This window comes from Terrapene carolina, unplaced genomic scaffold (assembly GCF_002925995.2).
Source record: "Terrapene carolina triunguis isolate 2854851 unplaced genomic scaffold, T_m_triunguis-2.0 Scaffold232, whole genome shotgun sequence".
NCBI lineage: Eukaryota > Metazoa > Chordata > Testudines > Emydidae > Terrapene > Terrapene triunguis.
This window is the reverse complement of record NW_020664583.1, coordinates 7,055,553-7,078,489: the sequence shown is the minus strand read 5'-3', so window position 1 is coordinate 7,078,489 and position 22,937 is coordinate 7,055,553. Positions and strand designations below refer to the sequence as shown.

At 41.1% G+C, this 22,937-nt stretch overlaps 1 protein-coding gene across 1 annotated transcript in view; it reads right to left on the bottom strand.

Annotated features, from left to right (window-relative positions):
* SFMBT1 (Scm like with four mbt domains 1) overlaps window positions 1-22,937 on the bottom strand; it is a 146,139-nt gene that overhangs the window by 14,048 nt on the left and 109,154 nt on the right. Inside the window, exons 4-15 of the mRNA XM_024195681.3 lie at window positions 22,478-22,718; window positions 21,124-21,212; window positions 19,708-19,954; window positions 17,537-17,634; window positions 15,929-16,030; window positions 13,347-13,497; window positions 10,937-11,019; window positions 9,597-9,723; window positions 7,829-7,942; window positions 6,502-6,544; window positions 5,147-5,211; window positions 2,347-2,486 (exon numbers count right to left, since the gene is read on the bottom strand). Of these exons, the coding sequence (XP_024051449.1) occupies window positions 2,347-2,486; window positions 5,147-5,211; window positions 6,502-6,544; window positions 7,829-7,942; window positions 9,597-9,723; window positions 10,937-11,019; window positions 13,347-13,497; window positions 15,929-16,030; window positions 17,537-17,634; window positions 19,708-19,954; window positions 21,124-21,212; window positions 22,478-22,718 (1,500 nt within the window). The remainder of the gene's footprint in view (window positions 1-2,346; window positions 2,487-5,146; window positions 5,212-6,501; window positions 6,545-7,828; window positions 7,943-9,596; window positions 9,724-10,936; window positions 11,020-13,346; window positions 13,498-15,928; window positions 16,031-17,536; window positions 17,635-19,707; window positions 19,955-21,123; window positions 21,213-22,477; window positions 22,719-22,937) is intronic.

The following is a 22,937-nucleotide window of genomic DNA, read 5'->3' as shown; positions in this document are numbered from 1 at the left end:
TATATTGATTGTAGTATTTATTTTCGTAATTAAACTCCTGGATGGATTTTCAAAGATGCTGAACACCTGTAGCTGCTACTGACTTTGGTAGGATTTGTGGGTATTCATCAGCCCTTCTGAAAGTCAGGCCTTTTTTAATTTAAACGAAGCTGCCACAGAATTTCCAGTCTGCCACACTGGGAGTACTGCAGAATCCAGAAGCCTTGCTGTATAGATAGGCTCAGCTTGCTGTGGAGTACCCTGAGCCTTGCTCGAAAGGACTGTAGAAGTCCACAGTGAAGCAAATTAAACTATTCAATTCACCCTCTACAAAATGAAACATCTGTATCAACATAGCATAGAATCTGATGTGGGAAGAGGTAGCAACATTTGCAGTTTAACAAGCGAAGAGACAAAACAAGGGTGATTACTCCTAGAAAGGTTGCAAAAGCACCTCCACAAAGGATCTTGTGCAGTTGTACCATATTCTGTCCACGAGAGAACACCATTTCTCTAGTCAATGAGCACAAAAGCTACTACTTAAAAAAAAAAAAAAAATTAATGACATTTAACATGCAACAAAGGTCCCTCCCAGAGGCAGCTTCTATAATCTGGTGCTTTCTCACAGGAATACAGATTTGTCATGACAGATAAAACCAACGGTTTATCAAAGCCAGAATCCTGCGTTGGGCAGTTGCTGATGCCATATGCTTCAAAGGAAGATGACTCCTGTGCCCCCATAATGCTGCCTGGCCAACTGTACAACATAAGTTACAATGAACTATTTCCCAAGCCTCATGGCAGTCACCTTAAACCCAAAGCATACAATTTGATTATCTTTAACCGGCTTAGCTGCAAATTTATTGAGGGTATTAGTTTATCTAACTCTGAAAACTCAGCTACAGTATTCACCTATGGCTTACTCTTTTTTTCCCTCCAGTTCATGCAAAGTGTTTACACACACAAAGTTGCTCTGCATCAGAAAAACGTACATTTCTGCAGTGGTGCAGCTCTACAAATGCTAACAATAGTAGAAGCTGTAGACGGGGTTCAGGTCTTTTGACCACCATGTTGTCTGTCACCAAAGGACAGGAAAATGCTTACAGATTTTCCTAGCGTATGCAAGACTACTGTGATTTTTATACATGGCATGGTTTGAATTTTCTATTAAAGTCAAACTCAGAAGTGGTTGTCACAAGTGGCTTGGTTGCCAAAAAGTCTTCCCTATGACCTTTGCTTCCTGATTGTTGTTTGATGCAATAAAGCAGAGGACTGAAAGTTAACTCCACACTTAACCCACATTCTGTTCATTTTGGGAGAATTGTACTGAAGTGGGGAAAATATTCTAGAGGAACTTCCCAAGAAAACATTCACCATTTCATTTCAGGAGATATTGCACCCCAGACATATTGCTGCGGAAAATTCAGCAAAATGACTATTGTCACAAGGGACATTTTCATGTAATTTGCTGTGTAATATTTTCTTGAAACGAGGCAGTTTTCAATTGGAAAATGTCTCCATTTTCACTCACAATGCTCCGTGTGAGTGAAAAAGTCATGAATCTGGCAGATTTGCACAGACATAGGCCCAATTAAGTCCCTGCAACAAAATACAAAAAACTATTTTAAAAGAGAGCTTTCCCATTCAGTTGGGAATATTTTGCACCACTCTACTTTTTTTCATAGGACAGAAACCATATTTCACATATTCCAACACAACACAATAGAAGCTTTTTGGACTGCTTGAAATGCCTTTTTTTTTTGTACAAAAAAAAAAAAAAAGAAAAAAGTGCTAAAATACTATGAACTAATTGGACGTTATAGGGATTTTAATAGGGCTGAACTATTCTAACATCAGCTGGTAGTTTTCAGTAATGTTAATTAGGGTTTACTTGACATAAAAATAAGAAATGCAATAATAATGAAATGATTATATCTCTGGTGGATCAGAGGTATTTTACCACATCTCTAACCACTCAATACCTTATGCTTAATTTTAGACAAGAAACAGAACACTCACCAACAATAATCATTCCCTTATTCAGTGGTTCCTAAACTTTTGTACTGGTGACTTCTTTCACATAGCAAGCCTCTGAGTGCGATCCCTTCCCCCTTATAAATTAAAAACACTTTTTTATATATTTAACACCATTATAAATGCTAGAGGCGAAGAGGGATTTGGGGTTGAGGCTGACAGCTTGTAACCCCCCCATGTAATAACCTCACAACCCCCTGAGGGGTCCTGATCCCCAGTTTGAGAACCCTTGCCTTATATTGATTAGTCCATTACCTATCTCTAATTAGAGAGTCACTCTGGAGTTTAATATGCAGTACTGTACACACAGCCACACACTCATAACCCTCTCACCTCTTTAAGGACAAGAACGCAGTTCCCAGGTCCCACAGACTGAGGCAGCTCTGCAATTCTCCCTTTGTTAAGGTAAGGTCCTGAGAAGCAACGGTGGTTGAAGTAGATCTTTGGACAGCAGTACTTTCCATTAATTACAACTGAGAAATGAAAATCAGCAGCAAAGATTTAGATCATGCAATGCAATCTCTCCAGCCAAGACTGGCTTCTTGAAAAGTTTAATATTTTGTAAAAAAGTTTAAGCCACATACATTTTGGGAGTTAAAGTGTCACATTTGCAACGATAGCATTGACTGTAATTGATGCTGCTGAGATGTACTTCTTATATTTTACATGCATACTCACACCCTGTTTATGTATTGGCAATATAACCATATCCATATAACAAAGTGACCCCAAAACAGATCCAGTCATAAAGCTCTGCAATTTATCATGAGCCTTTGATTGCCCACCTCAGTTGTGCTCTCCCAATGATCCATTCCCTGCAACTACTTCTAACATTCTAAGCAGCAAAAAACACTTGAAAAAAAAATCAGCAAGAGAAAGGTTGCCTCCTTTTCCTACGAAGAGTCAGTATTCTGAGGCCCATAACAGGGAATATTCATTCCCAGACCAGTTACAGCCTTAGGGTCACATGTATTCTTATCTAGGCTAGAGATGGGAGTTTCATGCCATTAAAAATGGCATATTACCAACTTTCCACTGGAATACACAGCACTTTTTTGAGCCATAGAATTTTTGGAGAAAGCAGACATAAGAATTTACTATTTTAGGTCATTTTTAAAAAGGTTCCAGAATACATAGGCTTTCAAAAGCCTTACACTAGATAGAGTAAATAAGGTACCTGACTTTTGCATATCTGTCTGCTTCTAGTTACCACCAATACAGTTTAAGAGGTTTCTTGAAAAGGGCTAGAAGTATATGATACAATCACATGAAAAGCAGGCAGTTTCCCTTTCCAAAAGGTATAAAGCACACATTTCTAGTCCTGATGGAAAATACTGGAGCTTACCGCTAGTCATTGGTCCTGATCACTTGGTGTCAGAGACCTATGGCCATTGTCATTTTGGGGAAATTTAATATTGTTCAATGTGGGGAAAGTGGAAGAGGGAGGAGTTGAAAGGGGATAAAAGGGAATGTCAGGAAACATTTCTATGGCAAATTTATTACAAAAACATAAAACACAAGCTGGCTATTTAAAGTTCTTCATATGTTTGAAACATTGGAAGTCCCAGTGGAGGTGGATTTGAGGGCATTATACTGGTGAAATGGGCACAGAAGTATGACAAACCTACACTAGTGAGTGGCTCTGCAACATATGGTATGAGATTATATATTACATCTCTTGCAAGTCTATGACCTGCACTCATGCTATCTTCTTCTGGGAAGGTGTCAGAAGAAGCAAGGCAGGGTGAGACCGGGTCAGACCACAAAGAAACTCCACCGTACTGAAGGAAATGGTGCTGGTGATTTAACAGGAGATATTCTCTTCTTCTAAGTAAGCCTGATTCTAAGGGAAACTATGCAATTGGAGGGGGAAAAAAACAAAGGTCCTAGCCACTTGATATAATTGGAGAAGATTAGTAATTCAAGCAGAGTCCTCGACAAATTTCAAGTCCAGTAATTACTGCTCCCTAAATTCTCCTTGCAGTTTCAAGCGGAAAAACTATTTGCTACTTCCTAACCTAAACTGTTGTATAATATTGCTTTGCATTGTTAAACTGCTATTTTTTCACCAGCAGTTGCTGCACTTTAATGTTGGATGAAGTAATCCTTGTTTTTAGTTTGCATGTCAGTTAAAGTCTGTAAAACGCCTTGGCATCCTTCAGAATTTAAGCTGCTATATATCAATATATTTATGGATGTATAAATATAAAAATAAAGTCATTTTACTCTAGTAGTCCTATAATTTTGATTGAAAAGCACTTTAATCTAAAAAGGCCCTAATTCCAGTGGTTTATAAACTGATAAACAGATGAAATCATATTGACATTATATCTCCATTTTAAAACCAATTAATATGCAAAGTGGTACAATCTTAGACATGCATTTACTGTGTGGGAAATAGAGCAATTTAGGGTTAGATACTATGCGGCTAGAATTGTATAGCTGTTTCATCAGCAGATGTACTTATATACATTCTTTCAACACTTCAGAAAATGAGTAGATTTCGCCATTTGGCACATGAGTTATTTTACACTTTGAACAGTCTTGCTTTATAGTGATGATCAAGTTATCACAAAGACAAACAAACCTGCACATCAATATAGTATTCTAACAGTTCAGTGTGGAATATGAAGTGTTTGTTATAACAGCCCAACCCAAGCGCCAGAGTTTTATGCATCTCTCTCAATATTATTTTAATGCATTTTTTGCTGGGGGATGCTTAGACATTAATTTGACAAGAATTTCCTTCTCACACACAGCATATGGGATTTACTGGTATGCATACCAGTTATATAGCTTAGAGGAAAGTGTTTTGCAATTGGGTGGGTGGTTATTAAGACTAAATATTTCGGCTCCAGGTGCTCCCAGCACATCCATTGGTGGGAGAAAAGATTAGGTGCTACAATAATCCAACTTCCAGCATCAAGACATGTTCTCATTGTACCATGTGCAGCATTAATTGTATGCTGTTACCAAGTTAAATCTTCCTTGCCATTTGAAAGATTATCCCTCAGAAAAGTTTTTACCCTATTGTACTAATTCAAGACAGGTGAAGTTATTGAGCAGCTAGACAATAATGCCATAGAGATACAGAACTCTCCTACCTTCTTAACCCAACAAACAAGACCCTTACCTGAGTCAGTGGAATTCAGTTCCTGGTTCTTCAGCCTCTCATGGACAGTCCTTGAAGACAAAATTCTGAAATGGAGAGAGGATGTTGGGAAGAGACCAAGGTTGATACATCAACATCCAGATTGCAAAAAGGCGAGGTCCTTTCTCACTCCCAATTTAGTGTGTCAAGCCTATGGTTTCAATTATCTTTGTAGTATTTAATGACTTTTCTCAGGCTGTAGGAAGAGCCAGTTGTGTTGATCTAGCTCAGCTCTATGCCAGTGGTGTTCTTCCCTTGTTTGAAAAAGCCAGGTGTGTCAAAGGTGCATGGTAACACAGCCCACTCCACCATGGAGACACCATCACAGTTTTTACATTTCACATGTTTGAAAAGATGTGGATTCAAACAAAAACTAAAAAACACTTCTAATGGTCCCATTTAAAAAAACAGGTGGCTTGGCATGTTAGGAAAGTCTATTTTACTGAAAACAATGGACCAAGTATTGGGATGTCCAACCATGTAAAATCTGATACCTGCAATGATATCAAGGTCAGCAAGACTAACTGTATCACTGTGAGTGTCACTTGAACAAGCTCATGCTACATAGTTTTACAAAACCTTTGAAGATGAGAACACAAGGATGGTCTCTATTTGAACTATTTTTTCTCCCATTTTCCATCTGGTAAGCATCTCATGTAATACAACTCCCACTCTGGAAGAACACACTAGCTGCACACTATTTGAATGAGAGCTCTCACATGGAACAGCTGAACGTTCCCATCAAATAATGTGGAAATCTCAATTGCACAACAGAACACTAAGGAAGTCAGATTCTGTTCCTCAGAGCACATGTACACTGCACTCACATTAACACTAATGAAGGTGGCTCTGTGCTCTGAAGGGAGAATGAATCTGAAAATGAACTGAAAAGAGTTGAAGCAATCATCCCAACTCAGGATAACCACTACAATAGTTCAAAGCTTCCATAATGAAATCCACATGATGACAATGCTGACAAATATTTTTAGACAGCAAAAAACCCTAAATGTCCTCCAATACTGGAAGATCGCTCAGCTTCTTAAAACAAGGGATGAAGCAACAACTAAAATCTCAGAGTGAAATGATCTATTAACCATCAGTGCAGTCTATATGCACTAAACTGTTAAAACCACAGCTTCCCACTCAAAGAGTGTCCCTGAACAGTGCTGTAGCTCTCAATTCAGAAGGGCAGAGATTGTTTTTCAATATCAGTGGGAATTAAGTATAGATATAAACTCAGGCCCGACAAACTTCACTGTCCCTTTTCTATGAAACCAAAGTTGCAAATACAAATCACCATCCACACTGATTATAATAATAATAAACTTGTTACTTACTGTTTCTCTGGTTGAACCACAGCAATTTTCCTCTGTTTGTTCACTGTAAATCCGGATTGGGGTGGGGTCGGGGGAAAGGAGAAGAGAAAGGATTTAAAATAAATAAATAAATAAATAAAGCCAAGCAAGTTAAACTTCCATTACAAAATATTTTTTATGGCATCACTTCCTCTAAATTTTAAGCCAAAGGTATCTACATGCAAAAATTGCTGCAATCATTTAACAACTGACACAAGGTTTATACCAAAACAACAGAGAGTATGGTTGACTCCTCGTTGTTTTTGTTGATACAGACTAACACGGCTACCCCTCTGATACGAGATTTATACCAGTCATCTGGGCTGAGATTATCCAAAAATGTTTAGGGGATTTGCATGTCCAATTTTCATTGAAATTAATGAAAGTTGGGCATCAGATCCCCTAGCCAGCTGTAAAAATCTCAGCTTTTGTGCACAGAATTATCTTCTTCACAAACTTGTATGTTTCAGGCCACCCATCAAAGTATGTATAACAACAGCCAAAAATAAATAAATCTGCATGACTGCCTTCTCTCACACCCATCAATACTGTGGTATTTGAATATTTTACAGGTCTAACTGGGCAATCTAATGTCACCAAGAAGTTCTAGACAAGAAGATGTTACCAAGATAATGCTGTGAAGTTATATAAAAATAGCTACATGTTAAGTGCAGTATTCAACTACCAATACAGGTTACAATCCAGGCATTTGCTACAGTGAAAACAATTCTGCTTTAACAGAAAGACAGACACATGGATTTGGTGAAACATGGACCTACGCTTGTGCTTGGAGGAGCTAGATACCTCGAAGAACTGTTCAACAGAGTGATGAATTTAAAGCTACATGGACTGACTGATAGATCATGTTTGAGATTGCTATGTATTCTATACACAAACTGTGTTGCAATCAAGAGTACTGTTGCTGGGGGTCACCCCTGTGATATGCCCCTTGCATTACTTTAAATCTCATTCTGAACTGACTAGAAGGGTTGTACGCTGCCTGTACTACTGTATTCCTAGTCATTTTGCATTGCATAATACATATGAAGTATATGAATGTACAAGTTTGTACTGTGTCTCACTTTTCACCCCACCCCCTATAACTAAAAGATTCCTAAAAATATTTCATGTTCATATTTTATGTAGACACTAGTAATTGCATACATTTTAAAAAATGAGATGACACTTTCATTTGTAGTTTCATGAAGTATGACGAGATAATTCTGCAGTAGATGCACTTATTAGAGCTTCAAAGACCTTCCATCCCCACCTTGACTGCTAGCAATTACAAAGAGAACAGAACTGGTACCTATTGCTCTGCGAGGAGGTCTGAGCTGGTATCCGTTGGTCTCACACCAACCCACTGGAAATATATTCATCGATTCCACACTCACTATGCATTCAGGAACTGGCCTTTTGGAGCCTGTTCAGTTAAAAGAAGCAAAATGTAACCGAAACAGCAGTTTTCAAAATTCTGTATTGGGACCTGCTATCTGTATGTCAACATGACTGCAAAATAGTGCCACTGGTTTAGTATTTTCCCCTTCCTTCATTTATCAGCAACTATTTCCTGATTTCATTTGTTCACTTCTAAAAGCTGGAAAAGAAGGAGTTTGTCATCTTTCATTCAGCAGAGAGCACAAGACATAGTAAATGCACCTTGATGTTCTTTAAATAAAATCAAGGGGGGCATGGATCAGTGTTCACGTGATGCTCCTAGTCAGTACCCAGCCCAGGCCAGGGAAACTAATGATTCAACTAGAAGACCAAATCCAGTGATGAATCCTAGTCACGTGCCACTTGAAGCACGTTGTGCATACGCCAAGAAGTATATAGTACAACCTCGCCGTTATGGATACCACAGGAATGGAGGTTGTCTGTAACTCTGAAATATTCTGTAACTCTGAAGAAAAGGTTATAGATGTCAGCCACATGGGAGGTTGGGACTGCAGCCACAAAAGGGGAGGGGGGGAGGGTTCAGGACTCCGGGCACGGGTGGGAGTCAGAGCTTCAGACCCTTGGGGCACCAGGGCTCAGGGAGGGGGGCTCAGGGCTTCTGCCCCACGGGAGCACTGGGGCTCAGTGCTTTAGACCTGGGGGGAGCACTGGGGGGGGGGGGAGGGGAGGACCACACCAGGGCTCGGGGCTTTAGCTATGGGTGGGGAGTGCTGGGGCTGAAACTGGTGCTCCCCTCATAGCTAAAGCCCCAGCACTCCTTACAGGGCTGAAGCCAGGAACAGAGCCATAAGGCTGAAACCCTGAGCCCCAGCACCCCCACGAGACTGAAACCAGGAGCAGAGCCGCGGGGCCAGCACTCCCCCAACCCCATCTAAAGCACTGAGCCTTGATGCTGCTGAGGGTCAGAAGCCCTGAGACTCCCCACCCAGCCTGGAGCCCTGACTGCCCCGCCCCGCGCCATGGCTGCTGCCCCAACCCTCCGTGGCTAAAGCCCGAGGCAGTACAGTATTGGTTGGGGTTGTTTTTTTTTTTTGGTCTGCGCTGCTGCCTGATTGAGGACTTCCAGTTCCACAGGGTGTCTGGTTGACTGGTAAGTCCGTAACTCTGGTGTTCATATCTTTGAGGTTCTACTGAAAAATAAAAGGAATATAAAGAAGCATGCAAAAGCCAGCTCTATCTTGTTAGATTTTCTGTTGCAAATTATCTTCTACAGGTGCCAGGTTGCTCAGCTTGAGTAAAACCTTCACTTAAGTGAAAGTCACCCCATGCAGAGATATAGCACAAAGCCCATGCTCTACTTAAGTCCCAGAATTTTTTTTTTTCTCAAAATAATGCTGAAAAAAGATTTACATGGTGATTTGTGCCAACTCTCTGCATAGGGTGATTTTAACCCCAAGATAAATGAATGTTGCCATTTTAAATCTTAACTAGGAGAAGAGCAAGAGAAAGGGCTAACAATATTGTCCTTCAACAGAAGACAAGGATTTGCTGGCCATATTTAGCAGAAAGTGTCTGCGGTTAATGATTTATGACAATCTCCAGGTGAGATTGGTGTACTAACATGACTCATGGCAAGGTTAGACTGGGGCAAGTTTCCTGTTCTCTTAAGGGACACTTACCCTCCAATTGAAGCCAAAGGTAGGACTCTTTCACCTTGGTGACTGTGGCAATGCAAATTTCCCCTGGATCAACAGGGTTCACAGCCTCAAGCTTCATGTTCTCTTTAAATCCATGGTTGGAAGTTAGCTAATAAAAAGATGACAGATCAAGGGATGTTTGGAGAAAATATGTGAATTTACCGGCCTATCAGATGTAAACAGCCATGTGGAGGACTAAAACATACAAACTTGATTACACGACCATGATGGGGGACTTCGAACACGTGTGGGTAATCAAGGATTCAGAAAGAATTTTCAGTGTAATTAACAGATGTCGGAATATGTAACCATATTTCAGGTTAAAGAGAATTTCAGATAAGCAAGGCAGAATAGTATGTAATGACACACACACATAGGGTTGCATTTGCACTGGAGCATGAGAAAAATTCAGCTGAGAGACTCATTGACAGGATTTCACCAAAACTAGAATCAAGAAACTCCTCGCAGTTATTTACCTGCAAGTGACACACCAGTAGCTAGCAAACTGAAATAATCAGACTGACAGGCAGAAGGCAACCCACCTCTCAACCCACTCCTCTCAGAAAAGCCCAGAGTCTGTATTTTCAGACACTGAGGAGAGAGGGCAAGAGGAGGATAAGCTGCAAAGAAAAGCTTTGCCAGCATCCCCCTTTTCTAAACCAGGAAGTTTGAGTGTTTCCCTGATGACTACATCTGCCTCAGTATTTTCGAGAGAGACGGTTGGCAAGGGCTAAGAAAACAGCCCTCTTGTGAGGCTTTCACAAAGTGTTCAGCAGTTCACCACTGTGGTACAGAATGACAAAACCCCAACTCAAGTCCTAGCAGTTTACTTTTAAAATTAGCTCAAAATGTTTCAATGGGAAAAAATTATATTGAATTTTCAAGTCAAATCATAACGACAGTTAAGGAAGAAGAGTGGGGAAAAAAACCCTAGATAGGTGGCAAGGGCTAAGTAGGGGAAGGGTACCATTTTAACACAGATGCACACATGAAGGACCAGTGCAGTGGCAGTGATTCCATGAACAGTTACATCTCATGTGAAATGGCCTTTTACTCTAGATTCACACTGCCACTGACAGCAGCATCTGGTCTGTAATCTGTGAACTCTGAATTTTTTTGTACAAGCACTTCAGTTCACCTTTATTACATTCTCTAGACACTTCTGTTCCATGAACACCTATGAGCTCTGTTTAGGTCACAGGGTCAAAAGCATTATGTGTCCACTGTAACAATCACAGGAAGCAAGGGTGTTGTTTATGTAAGTGGACATCATGTGGAGTAGCCACCAGTAAAAGAAAAAGCATTATTCTGCAAAAGCTCACCAAAGGAAAGCAGCTCTGGGGAGCAGCCTCAGCACCGCACTGTTTGAGGTAGTCCGCCCAATCAAAGTCCTGCCCGGGATAACCTGAGCAAAGAGCAAGCAAAGTGGTTGCTTAATTGTATTACACCAAACTGATGACTCCAGTCAACCAAATGCTTGCATTATGCAAGATATGGATGATTTAATTCCCAATTGGGGCATGTGGGTTGCACTGTACAATGAAAGGCCTAATCCAGCACCACTCCACAGAAGTGGTATAAGGAAATCCACAGCTTTGCCAAGTAAGCAACACAGGATCAGGCCCTGGATGGTTTTGCATGTTTTAAGTTATGCCCTACTGCTTGAGAGTTTGTCTTCACTGCAGCGTTAGTTCAAGGTATAACTCAAGTGCTGCCCCTAACCGGACTCCCGTTCACACACAAAAGTCTCTAGCCAAATTAAATGGTGCTTTAAACTCGAACTAGCTGGCGTGTCAGGCGGTGTGGTTTGAAGTTTGAGTGCTGCTAACACCGGAACTAGTAATGCAGTGAGAACTCAGTTACTCTATGCTGCTAATGGAAACACTCTATGCTGTTCAAGTGTTATTTGCCACTAACTCTGTAGGAGATAACTTGAGATAACACTGCAGGGAAGACAAACCTTACAATGTCCTTGCATTAGCTTCTCTGTTAATACAACTGAAGCTGTATTGCGATATGTTCAACTGCATCTTAGAAGCTTGCCTAGATCCCTTTTGAAAATGAGATGTAGGCTTCTATATCAGTTTGGTGTTGTAACACTGAGTGCAACAACACCTAAATACCTTTAAAAATATGGGTCTTAGTTTCTCTTTAGAGACTGTCTACTTGGAGATAGTTTGGACATGCTAGGCATGAGAGGGCATTAACCAGAACACATTACTGCAGGTTGACCACATTCTAGAGAATGCAGGAGGACTCCTTGAAAGGTGTCCCACAAAATCAGACTGCACAGCTGAAGACTGTCTCACTTTTAAATGAAGGGTTATAATCCAGAAAGGCTTAGATTTAATAGAAGTCGTTATTTACATAGTGCCTTAAATTTGCTAGGCACTGATGTACTGTATATTAAATAAATGACAACTAATGTAACGAGGATGAATCACTATGCAAATCCACTATATAGCCATTAAGCATGGTAGTTAATCTATTTTGTTATTCCATAATTATTATTTTAAAAAATCTATATTAATCTGGGATATGGGAACCTTAATGCAGAGCTGTAGGGAGCTCCGAGTCCAAAATCTCCAGTATCCAGGCAAAAGAGTTTCTTTTTGCAGCAGATATTCCCTTCTCCATCTTGTTTAGACAGAGTACAGAACATAAAGGAAGGGAAGCAGGGACCAAGAAACTGTACTGTTGTGCTATTCTGCCAGCATAGGATACTGTATGTGATTGAAAACAGCAGGGTTTCAGCAACAGAAGAACTATAGCACTGCTGTAATACTTCTTCAAAGTGGATAACTAAGGTATTCCCTACAGAGTACTACCATGACTTGGGTTTAGGAATTTATAAAAGATAAAAAGCTACACATGAAACAGCATCTATGATACTGTTTCAGGTTAAATTGCAGTAATTCCATCTAACCTCTCCTGGGATTAACCAGGACAGGGGCTATTTATGTTTTTTCTATTGCGTCAGCCAAAGCTAGGTCCAGTAGGAATCTCAAAGGCACCACACTTCCTTTAGAGGAGAAACCATTTCTGTGCGTGCTGCTTAGAAGAGAAGCCTGAAACCTTTTAATGGGCTCTGAATACAGGCCTGGGGAGCTAGACAGCTGGAACAGCAGTGCTGCTTTGTCCACAGTACCTTAGTACACCTAGTTTAAGGAAAGGGAAGAGGCAAACTCATTACACTTTCCGCTCCTATTAACCAGTGAAAAGCAAAAATGAAGCTCAGACACTATGCTGATGGGTGGTAGTATAAAACCCTAAGATCTTTGCCCTCTGCCCTACACATTTCCATCATTGAGCACTTGGGGAGTAAGAAAATAAAGCTGAACAGGCAGGATGAAGAAGAAAATTCCACAGCCATTGTACTGGCTACAGCATTCTGATATCACAGGAAGCGAGGCTATAGCTCACTAACTCCCTGCACCCTGGAATGCATGCTCCCTCCAAGGATAACCAGATGCTTTCATTCCAAGCCCAGCATGGGGTGCCCACAGCCCTCAAACCCAAGTACATCTCCATGAGAAGCCCAGACTCCACCAGCTTAATGCTGCTGATTTCTTGAATTTGGATCTTTCCCTTCCTCCTGCTGGTAGCACACATCTCTTCTGCAAAAATGCTGTCCCAGCTTGTAGATTTTTAACACAGTGCACTGGGGGATAATAATTTCATCCTTTCAAAGAGCTCTACTGCAGTGAGTCAGACAAAAGTGCAGACATGTACCTGGTGGAGGGCTGAGATGCAAACCATTTTTCAGACTCCACTGCACAGGAAAGATACCAGCACTGTTGACATGACAAATGTATGACCGGCTGGTTGTGCATTCTGGTCGCAAGTCATCAATTTCCACCAAGAAATATTTTTCATTGAACACCTGCAAAGTTATCCAAAAAGAGAGACACAGATGGCCTTTAGGATAGCAGATACACTTTCTTAATTTTGAAAGGCTAATCTATTGTCAGGTATTTTCCAAATCCCACATCTGCAAATATTGGGGGGGGGGGAGGGGGAGGCGGGGAGAGAGACAGGATGATTTACAGAATCACAGACCAGCAGACTGCATGATAATATCTGGAAATGTAATAGAACCATTAATAAAGCAGTCAATTTATAGGCACTTAAAAGACAAATGAGGTGATAAATAGCTAGCAATAAGTAATTGCCTAGAGAGCTATATGACTCCAAGTAAATAAAAAGGGCTCATCAAAACAATCCATATCAAGGTAACTTAATTTGTTTCTCTTTGATGAGATAACAAGCTTGTAGAAAAAAGGAAATAGAGTGGACATATATCCTGGCTTCATGTTCCTCACATTACACACAAGATATATGGATTATTATTTAAAAAAAAACAAAAAAACACATGCTCTTAGGTTGGTTGTTTTTTGTTTTAAATATCACAATAATGAACTATTTAATGTGTGACAGTGTTGAGTGGGATCCTAGAGAGGCTAGTTATTTCATAAGTTCACTATTTTCAATAGTGACTGACGATGAAAGAGAGCGCGAGAGAAGATAAATTTATGTGTGATCCAAAGCTTGGAGAGATGTGTCCAATATGTTTTTGGAAGACAGGATTATGAGACTAAAATACAAATTTAAGAACTGAGAAGTCCAAGAAATATTTAAAATCAGACACAAAGGTATGACATCTTGTAAGGAGTAAACAAAATACATAAATAAAGAATGAGGACTATGGTTAGGAACCTGAGCCACAGAAAATCATATGTTGAATGATAACCAGGATGGATCAGCTATGCAGTGCTGCCACAAACACACACACAAATGCCATATTGGGTGTTTTTACTTAGAATGTCAGATTTAAAAAAAAAAAAAAAAAAAAAAAAAATCAACAAGTGCCATAATGATTCTACTCCATTCAGAACTGGCTGTACCTCAGAGTATTACGTTAGTATTGCATATTTAAAGAGACTGATAAGTTAGAGTTCACAGGAGAGAGAAATAAAATATCTATAATGTAAGACATGATGTAGGAGCAAAGATTCAAAGAACATTCATTCTATAGTAAAAAGCAAAGGGAGCACAACATTTGTTTGAAAATACATAAAGGAAGACTAAATACGTTGTATAACCTCTTTGGAACCTGCATAGTGTGTGGATGTACAGTCTTCTGGAACCTCTTAGGTGTTTACTAAAACATAAAGATGTTGGTAAAAGCTGTCAAACTCGGGAGTCTAAAGCTGGGCTCTGAAATCCATACTTGGCATCTTTTGAAAATCATAAGTATGCACAAATTCCACTGAAGTTAATAGCAGCTATAAGGATTCAGCATTGTGTGAAAATCAGGCCATTCTAAGTTGCACGGATGCGATGAAGTGGGGAATTTTTATATGAATGCTTTGTGCCTCAGTTTCCCCTATGTGCTGCATGTTTAATGAGGTGGTAGGAAAGGGTGTTGATTGTTGCAGAGAACCAAGTGTGATCCTGCCTAGCAGCTGGGACCCAGACAGCCAGGACACTTTGTAACTTAGCAACTGATGGCCTACCCCATCTTGGAAGCCAGACGGCTTTGACCAATGGGAGAACCAAGGGCTAAAGAGAGACATCAGGTGATCTGTTTGCCCAGGAAAGATGACAAAGGATGGAGAAGGGGCCTTGGAGGTGTTACAGAGTGGGCCGCTGGAAGGAGTGGTTGCTTCTGGACTACGAAGAGCAGCCTGAGCCCAACTGGATGCTGGACAGTCCCAGATGGACTTTGCTAAGATTTTCTATGCTTGAGGCCCCTGAGAACTTTCTGTGCTGTGTTCCAGACATACAATAAACCTTTCTGTTTTTATTCATAGTTCGTGGACTCTCTGGGGAGAGAGTGTCTCACGGATAGAGACAGGTATGCTGAAGGTGTAGAGGTGCGGTTCCAGGAGGTGGTGGAGCCTAGGGCTTAAGGTCCAAGAGAGTGTGACTCCCGAGAAGGGCTGTCACACCGAAGGGGGTTCCTCCCAGGGACTGTACGGAGCCAAGATAGCACTGACCCTGTGATTCCATGACACATGACCAAGTATGGATTTAGGAGTCAAAGTTTAGGCACCCAGCTTTGATCATTTTGGCTGTTTATTCTTTCAAGCTATGATTCTCACTGCACCAATTTTTAACTAAAAAGTGTTCACCACTGGGATAAAGTCACCTGGCAGGTACCTGACCCACACGTGATCTATGAAAATTCTTCAGCTTAAACTCTAATGTAAGATTTAAGAAAGCATGCAGAGAATTCTCAATCAACAAGTACAGAACAAAAACGGTAACTGAGCTTCAGCCATAGCTGGAGAATTCAGAACGACTCCCGGTACCTTAACAACTGAGGCAGGAGAGAGGACAAAAGGTGCTACTGGATCCACAGCCTCTAACTTCATGCTTGCAGTGAATGAATGCACTCCAATCACTGGCTTGTCCTGAAAACCACAAGATTAGAGCACAGATTAACCATGTTTCTTAATGGAAAAGAACTGATAGTTTTCACCTTTAAGCACATAGAAGTTAATTAAGACTTTTTTAGCTCATCCTGCCTTGTTCTCCTAAATCATAAGTTTGGCACAGGTGACTGAGTACCAGCAAGAATTGTATAATGAAAATAAGGGGCAACTGTCCTTCCACTGAAGCTGTGAGTTTTTCCACAATATCAGGGGACCAGGGTTGGGCCCAGTCACAGGGTGGCCAGGCCCTGTAAATGAAGTAGGTCCAGTGCTCCTGAGCCAGAACAGGTACTTCCATTTGGCCAATTAAGAGGGTGTGGCAGCAACTGGGGCTATAGAGGATCAAGAAGAAACAGAGGGGAAAGACTCTGTGAGTCATTCAGGAAAGGCAGGTGAGAGTTGCAGGAGACCAGGAGACTGAGGAAGGCCCTGGAAGGATGCTGTAGCTGGTTCCTGGGAGAAGGCTGTAGTCAGGAGAGCAGCATGAGGGGTTTTGCTGGCTGCTATCTCCAAGCCAGACTTCTGGGGAAATGCGGGCTGGAGAGGGATGAAGGCGAGAGAGCAGTAGAGGGAGTTGTGTGCTGACTCTTTAGCTGGACAGGAGAGCAGCAGAGGAACTTAACCTGCTGCTATCTCCAAGGCTAGAAAGCAGGAAGTAAGGGAAAGTGTTAGGACCAGGGGGAATGAGGGATGCTTCCCTGGTGAAGATTATCTCCCAGCATAGCAACTGTGGGGGGATTTCTGCTGGGAAGATCAGGGTTGCACTTTAGTTGGAAGGGCTGGCGTGGCTGTCTCGTCAGAGAGGCATAAGAAGACTGACGAGGAGCCTTGGGGTGGTGGAAAATGCTGGCATATGGTATGTGGTGTGTTGTCATGGGATTTTAAGGACTCTATAAACCAGCGTGATAAAGGGACTATGTAGGGACTTTTTTATGGACTGATATGCACTATAGTTTTGATAATAAACTGGCCCCAAGGAAGGTTATTTTTGAAGCAAGAGAGACTGAAGTGGAATCCTTGGGTTGCCTGAGAGGGGAAACTGAGGCAGGCGCACTTGTGCCACAGCCTGCCACAGAAAGATGCTCCATGTGGGACAACCCTACGACAGGCCCCAAGAGATTTCCCCCAAGAGCTTGGCAAACTGTGGCTTGATCTTGCAGCAGAATGTGGCCACAGGCCAAACAAGTCAGTTAAAATATTTTTCTAATCCTCAGTACTAAACAAAGCGAGACAAAGTGGTTGATCCCTAATTTTCAGCCACCTGAATGGGGAACATCAGAACCTGCATCAAATGGCAACACTGCTCAATAAACACCTGACCCTGACATGATACATCATTGTAGTCAGCAGTAGCAAGCCCTCATTCAATTTGCTCTAATGGCTTACTCTCCTACATTAATTCTGACAGCTATGACAAAAGCCAGCAGTTCTCACTACACTATCTGGAGCCTTGCTTGATCAAATTCTGTGCACTGGATATTTTACCTTAAAGAGATCAGTGGGTACTGAGGACCCTTCTTCTTCCTCTTTCACCTTTGTCAAGATGTCCTGCCATTCTGCCTCACTCTTCAGGGACCGGATAGCTTCAGCAAAAAAATGTAGCATAGTGAATGAGCAGAGTCCTTGTATCTCCCACAGAAAATGAAGAGGGGTGAAGCTAAATTATTTTTATTTTTGACCCATTAAATGCTAAGCAGAGCATCCATTAAGAAACCATATTACTTTACCTCAGAGCTCCAGCTAAGAACTCTCAGCTTTTCTAAATGTTTTAGGATACCTTGTGTATGAAGAGGGACTACATAAATCAAGTTCCACTGTGTGAACTATATACTTCTACATCTTTAATTTGATGGAGAGCTTGGGGTCATACTGATCACACCCATAATGTAATAAAAGAATATACAATACTGAATTTACTAATGAGATGAGATTTATTGCTGGTCATTTCCTCTATTTTTATGGCTGCAGGTTAAACAGGCAGCAAGCAATGAAGTATCGCAGAGTGTAGCACAGTTAGGTGGGGCTATTTCCTTTAGTATGCCCCATCACAGATTGCTACCACCTCCAATGGGGAAGGATAATTTGGGTTCCTGCTAAGATTTATTAAGGGATTCCTGGAACTGGATACCAAAAGGCTTTTCTCACAGAATATCAAGGACGCAGCCCAAAACTAGATTAAGAAGATAGTCCATATGCCCAGTGTTTAAAAACTGCACTATTTAAATCCTTAAAGAGAGAGAAACTGATGGCATAGAATTTTGTTTATTTTCCATCAATACAGTGATGCCGGTGAAACAAACAGAATATTAATTTTTCAGTGTGATTCCAAATCCTCCTGTTTGGGACTTGAGACAATTATCAACAAGGGAAATACTCTCATTGACGTCAGCAGGAAGATGGATTTGGCTTCTCCTCTAACTGCTTAAAAAAAAAAAAAAAGATTGACTTCTAAAAAACTAAATTCACATGCACTGTTTAAAAGTTAGAATTTAATGTAAATGCCCATCACTGAGACCATGGGCACCTTGTGTTTCTGAAGTAAATTCTCTTCTGCTTTTTCAGGTAAGAGATTAAGAGAAAAGCCCAACACTTTTCAGTTTATATCAGAAGTGTCACTGCCTTTTGAGCTGGTGACCAAAACCAACAATTACTGTGATTCAGGGGATAATTTCTAAGGCAGAGGAAGGATATACTTTCAAAAAAATCAGTGTGATTAATCACTCCCAACAAATGTTAAGCCAGCTACACCACATAGCAAAATGTAATTAGCAGGAACAGTACCCCTTTGGGGAAGTTGCGGCCACATACCCAAAACCACCAGAGGAGTAAAGATACTTGGCAAAACAGCATCTTTGGAAGCTTGCTTCTGTTTAGCTAATCACTGCTTAAGGTGTGATCCCCGATTATAGTGGACAATCAATTCTCATAATCAGTTTAATTAGCTCCTCTTTTAAAACATATATTATGACAGATCATCTTGTGTGGTTTTGTTAATGGAGGAGGTGCTTATGCTGAAGTGGGAGTGGCACCATCTCCACTTCCCTGAACTTCAGAGAGAGCCATTTACATTGACAGGCATTTGCACTACATGCATTGTTCACCCCCCCATTCCGTAAGGTGTACTAACTTTCCAGGACAACCTACTATGCACTGTTGTACTCCTACTTCAGGTGGAAGCCTAGGCATCATAGTGGGCTGGGAAGTCTCTACTGACCTGGCTCTAATAGAGGTGTGCTGTTAAGGAGCAAGAAATGGGGACCTTTGTGCAGAGCTCTGGGATGGAGTTTCCCGAGAGATGAAATATAGCATTGCATTAGTTACACTTTATTACAAGGATTGTTTTCCTCCTACCAGAACCCAAGGCCATTAAAATAAATGTCAAAAGACAATCCTTCCCCCACATTCAAGTAGGTTAAAGATGGTGACAGGCAAAAGCAGCTATGAACATTACAACAAGCGGGTGTAACCTCTGTCATACTATTTAATTGAACACTCTTTCATTAAAGAGTGGGATGTTTGTTAGATCTCAGTCTCGTGGTGTGTGCACACATGGATCTGGAATCCAGATTTAGAGTACAAAAGAGGGGACTGCAGTCTCAAACTCATGATCACCAGCTCTATCGACAATAGATTTAAAATGACAGGTTACTTGGTACCTGCTGGAGGTTGGAGGTCATATCCCTGTTGAGCTGCCCAGCCCATTTGATGAAGAAATGGATCCAAGTAGAACATCCACTGATCAGACTGGTCAGAATCTACCAAACCTTCGTAGCGCAACTTGAGCCTCCCGCCAACATTTTCCACCACCTTGACAATCCAGGCTGCCAAGGAGTCTTGGGAGTTTTGACATTCCAGTCTGGAGCCTGGTGCAATGAGATCCAAGGGATTCTTCCCTCTGTGAAGCTGGAGGCCAAAATGGACAGAACAAAAAAAGGACCATAAGGAAAGTGACCCATACAACTAGTTCAGAAGAGACTGAGTTATGTAGATTCTGCACTGTCACTGATGCTGTGTCTTAGACACACCTTCGGGCTGTAGACCACTTGTCCAACTGAAGCATGAATATAGGAGTCAAATAGCATAGCACCCCTAACCAAAGAGATTACAGAACTCACTAGCCATGATTGCTTGCATCAGAGCTCCTGCGGTATCTGCAGTCATGGTCATAAAATTATGGGGTTTTTGCAAAGGCATGGGATCAGTGTGCTGTTCATCTGTTGTTTCAGAGGCATTTGCCAGTTGTACATTCAGGGCTTGAAGTGGAGTAATACAGCCCACCCTTTAAAAATTCAGACATCTTTTTAATATGTAAGAGGACAGGACAGGACAGAAAAGAAGCAAAGATGCTCATGTTAAAAGGTGGAATATAAACAATGTTTAAATGGTAAGCATATCACTCATCTTCCAAAGTGTAATCACACTGCTCTGTATGGGGAACAGATTAAGATTAGAGATTAAACGAGGTGGCCAGGTTTTTGTTCTTGATTCTATTTTATTCAAACCAAGGATCTAGCTACAGAGAAATGGGTGATAGTTAGGTTCTGAATTTGTCCCATTTCAAGCAGAGGTACACGAGTTAAGGAGGGAGACAAAGGAATGCAAAAAATTTCTGTTCAATAGTAAAGAGAAGATTAACAGGGGACATGACTAAGGAAGGAGGCATTTTGAAGGTCAGACAAGGAAGAGATTCCACAAAGCTATTTGGAAGGAGGAACAGGCCAAGAGAAAGGGCTGGGCACTAAGGGAATTTGTGAGGAGCTCCTTTACTCTGACAGGCGTTAATGGGTGGAAGAGATAATCTGAACCTGCAGTTACAAACACTGTTCAGGAAAGCATTTGACAATACACAAATGCTACACAGATACCAGAAGGTGGACCGAACATATTTTTCTGAATTTCAACAGCTTACAGCAATAGCACTTAAAATTAAGAAAGATGTAGAAATGATTCACTTACAAAAGGCTTTATTTTATATACTGTGGTTAAAGATGCTAAGAGTGTCGTAGCCCTAAAAAAGAAGCCTCACTGTTGTTTCAAGTGAGTTAATTCAGTCTATTTGAATAAACACTCACACCCTCTAGCAGGTTAGCAGGAGCACTGCATGCTCCTGTCAGTGTCTGTCGAAGGAATTCTTCCTGGTCAGATATCTTATCCTTGATACCTAAACAAAAAACAAGGGTGAGAGATTACTTCTGTGGCCAGCAAAACGCTACTTCAAGCAACAAATCATTTGAGTGCCCTCGAGACATTTCATTCAGGAGGGTACATTTCTCATCCATACATCAATAAGAAGGCCCATATGCTCCTACATCAGAATGTGACTTTACCTTAGATTACTTAATGATAAGCAAGATTTCACATTAGTGTTATTTCAACAGATAGGGTCAACTCAGAACTTTCCTTCATTTCAATACAAGAGTACAACCCTTTCAGATAATAGACAAGAGTTGGTGAAAGTGGGCGGGTCTGAAGTTTTAAATAAAATCTATCATGAAGTGAACCTTCTTAAATAACTGATCTCTGTTTCACCTGCCTTGAAGTGTGAGCGTCAGCCACTTTGATAAATAGGTTTCACAGGACCCAGTATGGGGAGCTGCTCTTGGGGCATCAGGTCTCAGCAGTTACCTAGAAATGATGCGAGGGAGCAAACAAGCCCCTCTTGGGGATGGCCTATCAGACATTCCATTCCACAGGCAGGCACCAGGTGAAAACCAAGAGCATGACCCCAACAGCATCTTCATATCAAAGATCATTCTCAGGCTGGTTTCTTTCCAGACTCTGATAATGGACCTCAATGGGAGCACCATACGGATATGCGGCAATGAGGGGGAAAGAGTGTTAAGAAGGAGGACGAGGTTCTATGTAGAGAAGACCTATATTGGAGTGGTTGTACAGCGTTTGTTACAAGGAGGGACAGCAAGGTAGATAAGTGTAAAACACTGATTGTGCAGCTCAAAATTAACCTGGTATTTGTTTTCTCTTATTTTTTGTACATCACGGCCACTGATATAAACATAGCTTTGGGAATGAAGCTTATGACAAGCACAAAGCACAGTCATTTACAGAGTAGGTTCTATGTAAAAACAAGTGGTTTTATGAAAAGAAAAAAAAAAGTCTCAGTGGCAAATGCCTAAAAATAGCAAAACCAAAGAATTTGGGTGGCAATGGCTAGTGAGTACCAAAAATCTATGTTTTAAAGGCAAGTCTAATTTGGGTCCAAGCTACTGGTGCATCTCAGAAGATAAAAGGATTCATTATAAGTGCAAGTACATAGAAGTTTTTGAGATGAAGCCGGCAGTCAAATTAGCTCAACAGTTTGAGATGTTTTATAGCAAGTGCAAATTGCTTCTCATAGCAGTTACAAAGGGCAAAGCATACATGAAAAAATAAATTCCACACTCCCTCATTTCCATGGGGAGTTGTTACCTTCAGGCACTTTGAGAATCTTTTTGTTCTGCTCACACCAACCAACTGGGTGTAAGTCAGCTGTCATGATGTCGCACCAAAAGTCTGCCTTGCGGTCTTCCCCATAGCCATCGTAGCGTAATAGGAGCAACTGCCCACAGGTAGTGATGATCGTGGCTACCCAGTAGTTGTTGTGGTCAGACTTGATAGCAACCTCTATCTTCATACCAGGGGCAAAGCCATTCTGCAAACTAGTGTCCACCTGAAAAAGGTAAAAACAACCACAACTCAGTGGCTTATACAAACTCTATGGTAAGGGAGGTAAAGCACACTCTTTTCTATTTGGCCAGCAGCCCTACCAAAGCTCAGACAACTGTCACCTCCCAAAATGCCAGTCTGCCTCCTCAGGGACATATCTGATCTAAATAATTAAACATGATCTCATTTTAAATGGTGTGAAGGTATCTTTTTATCATTAATT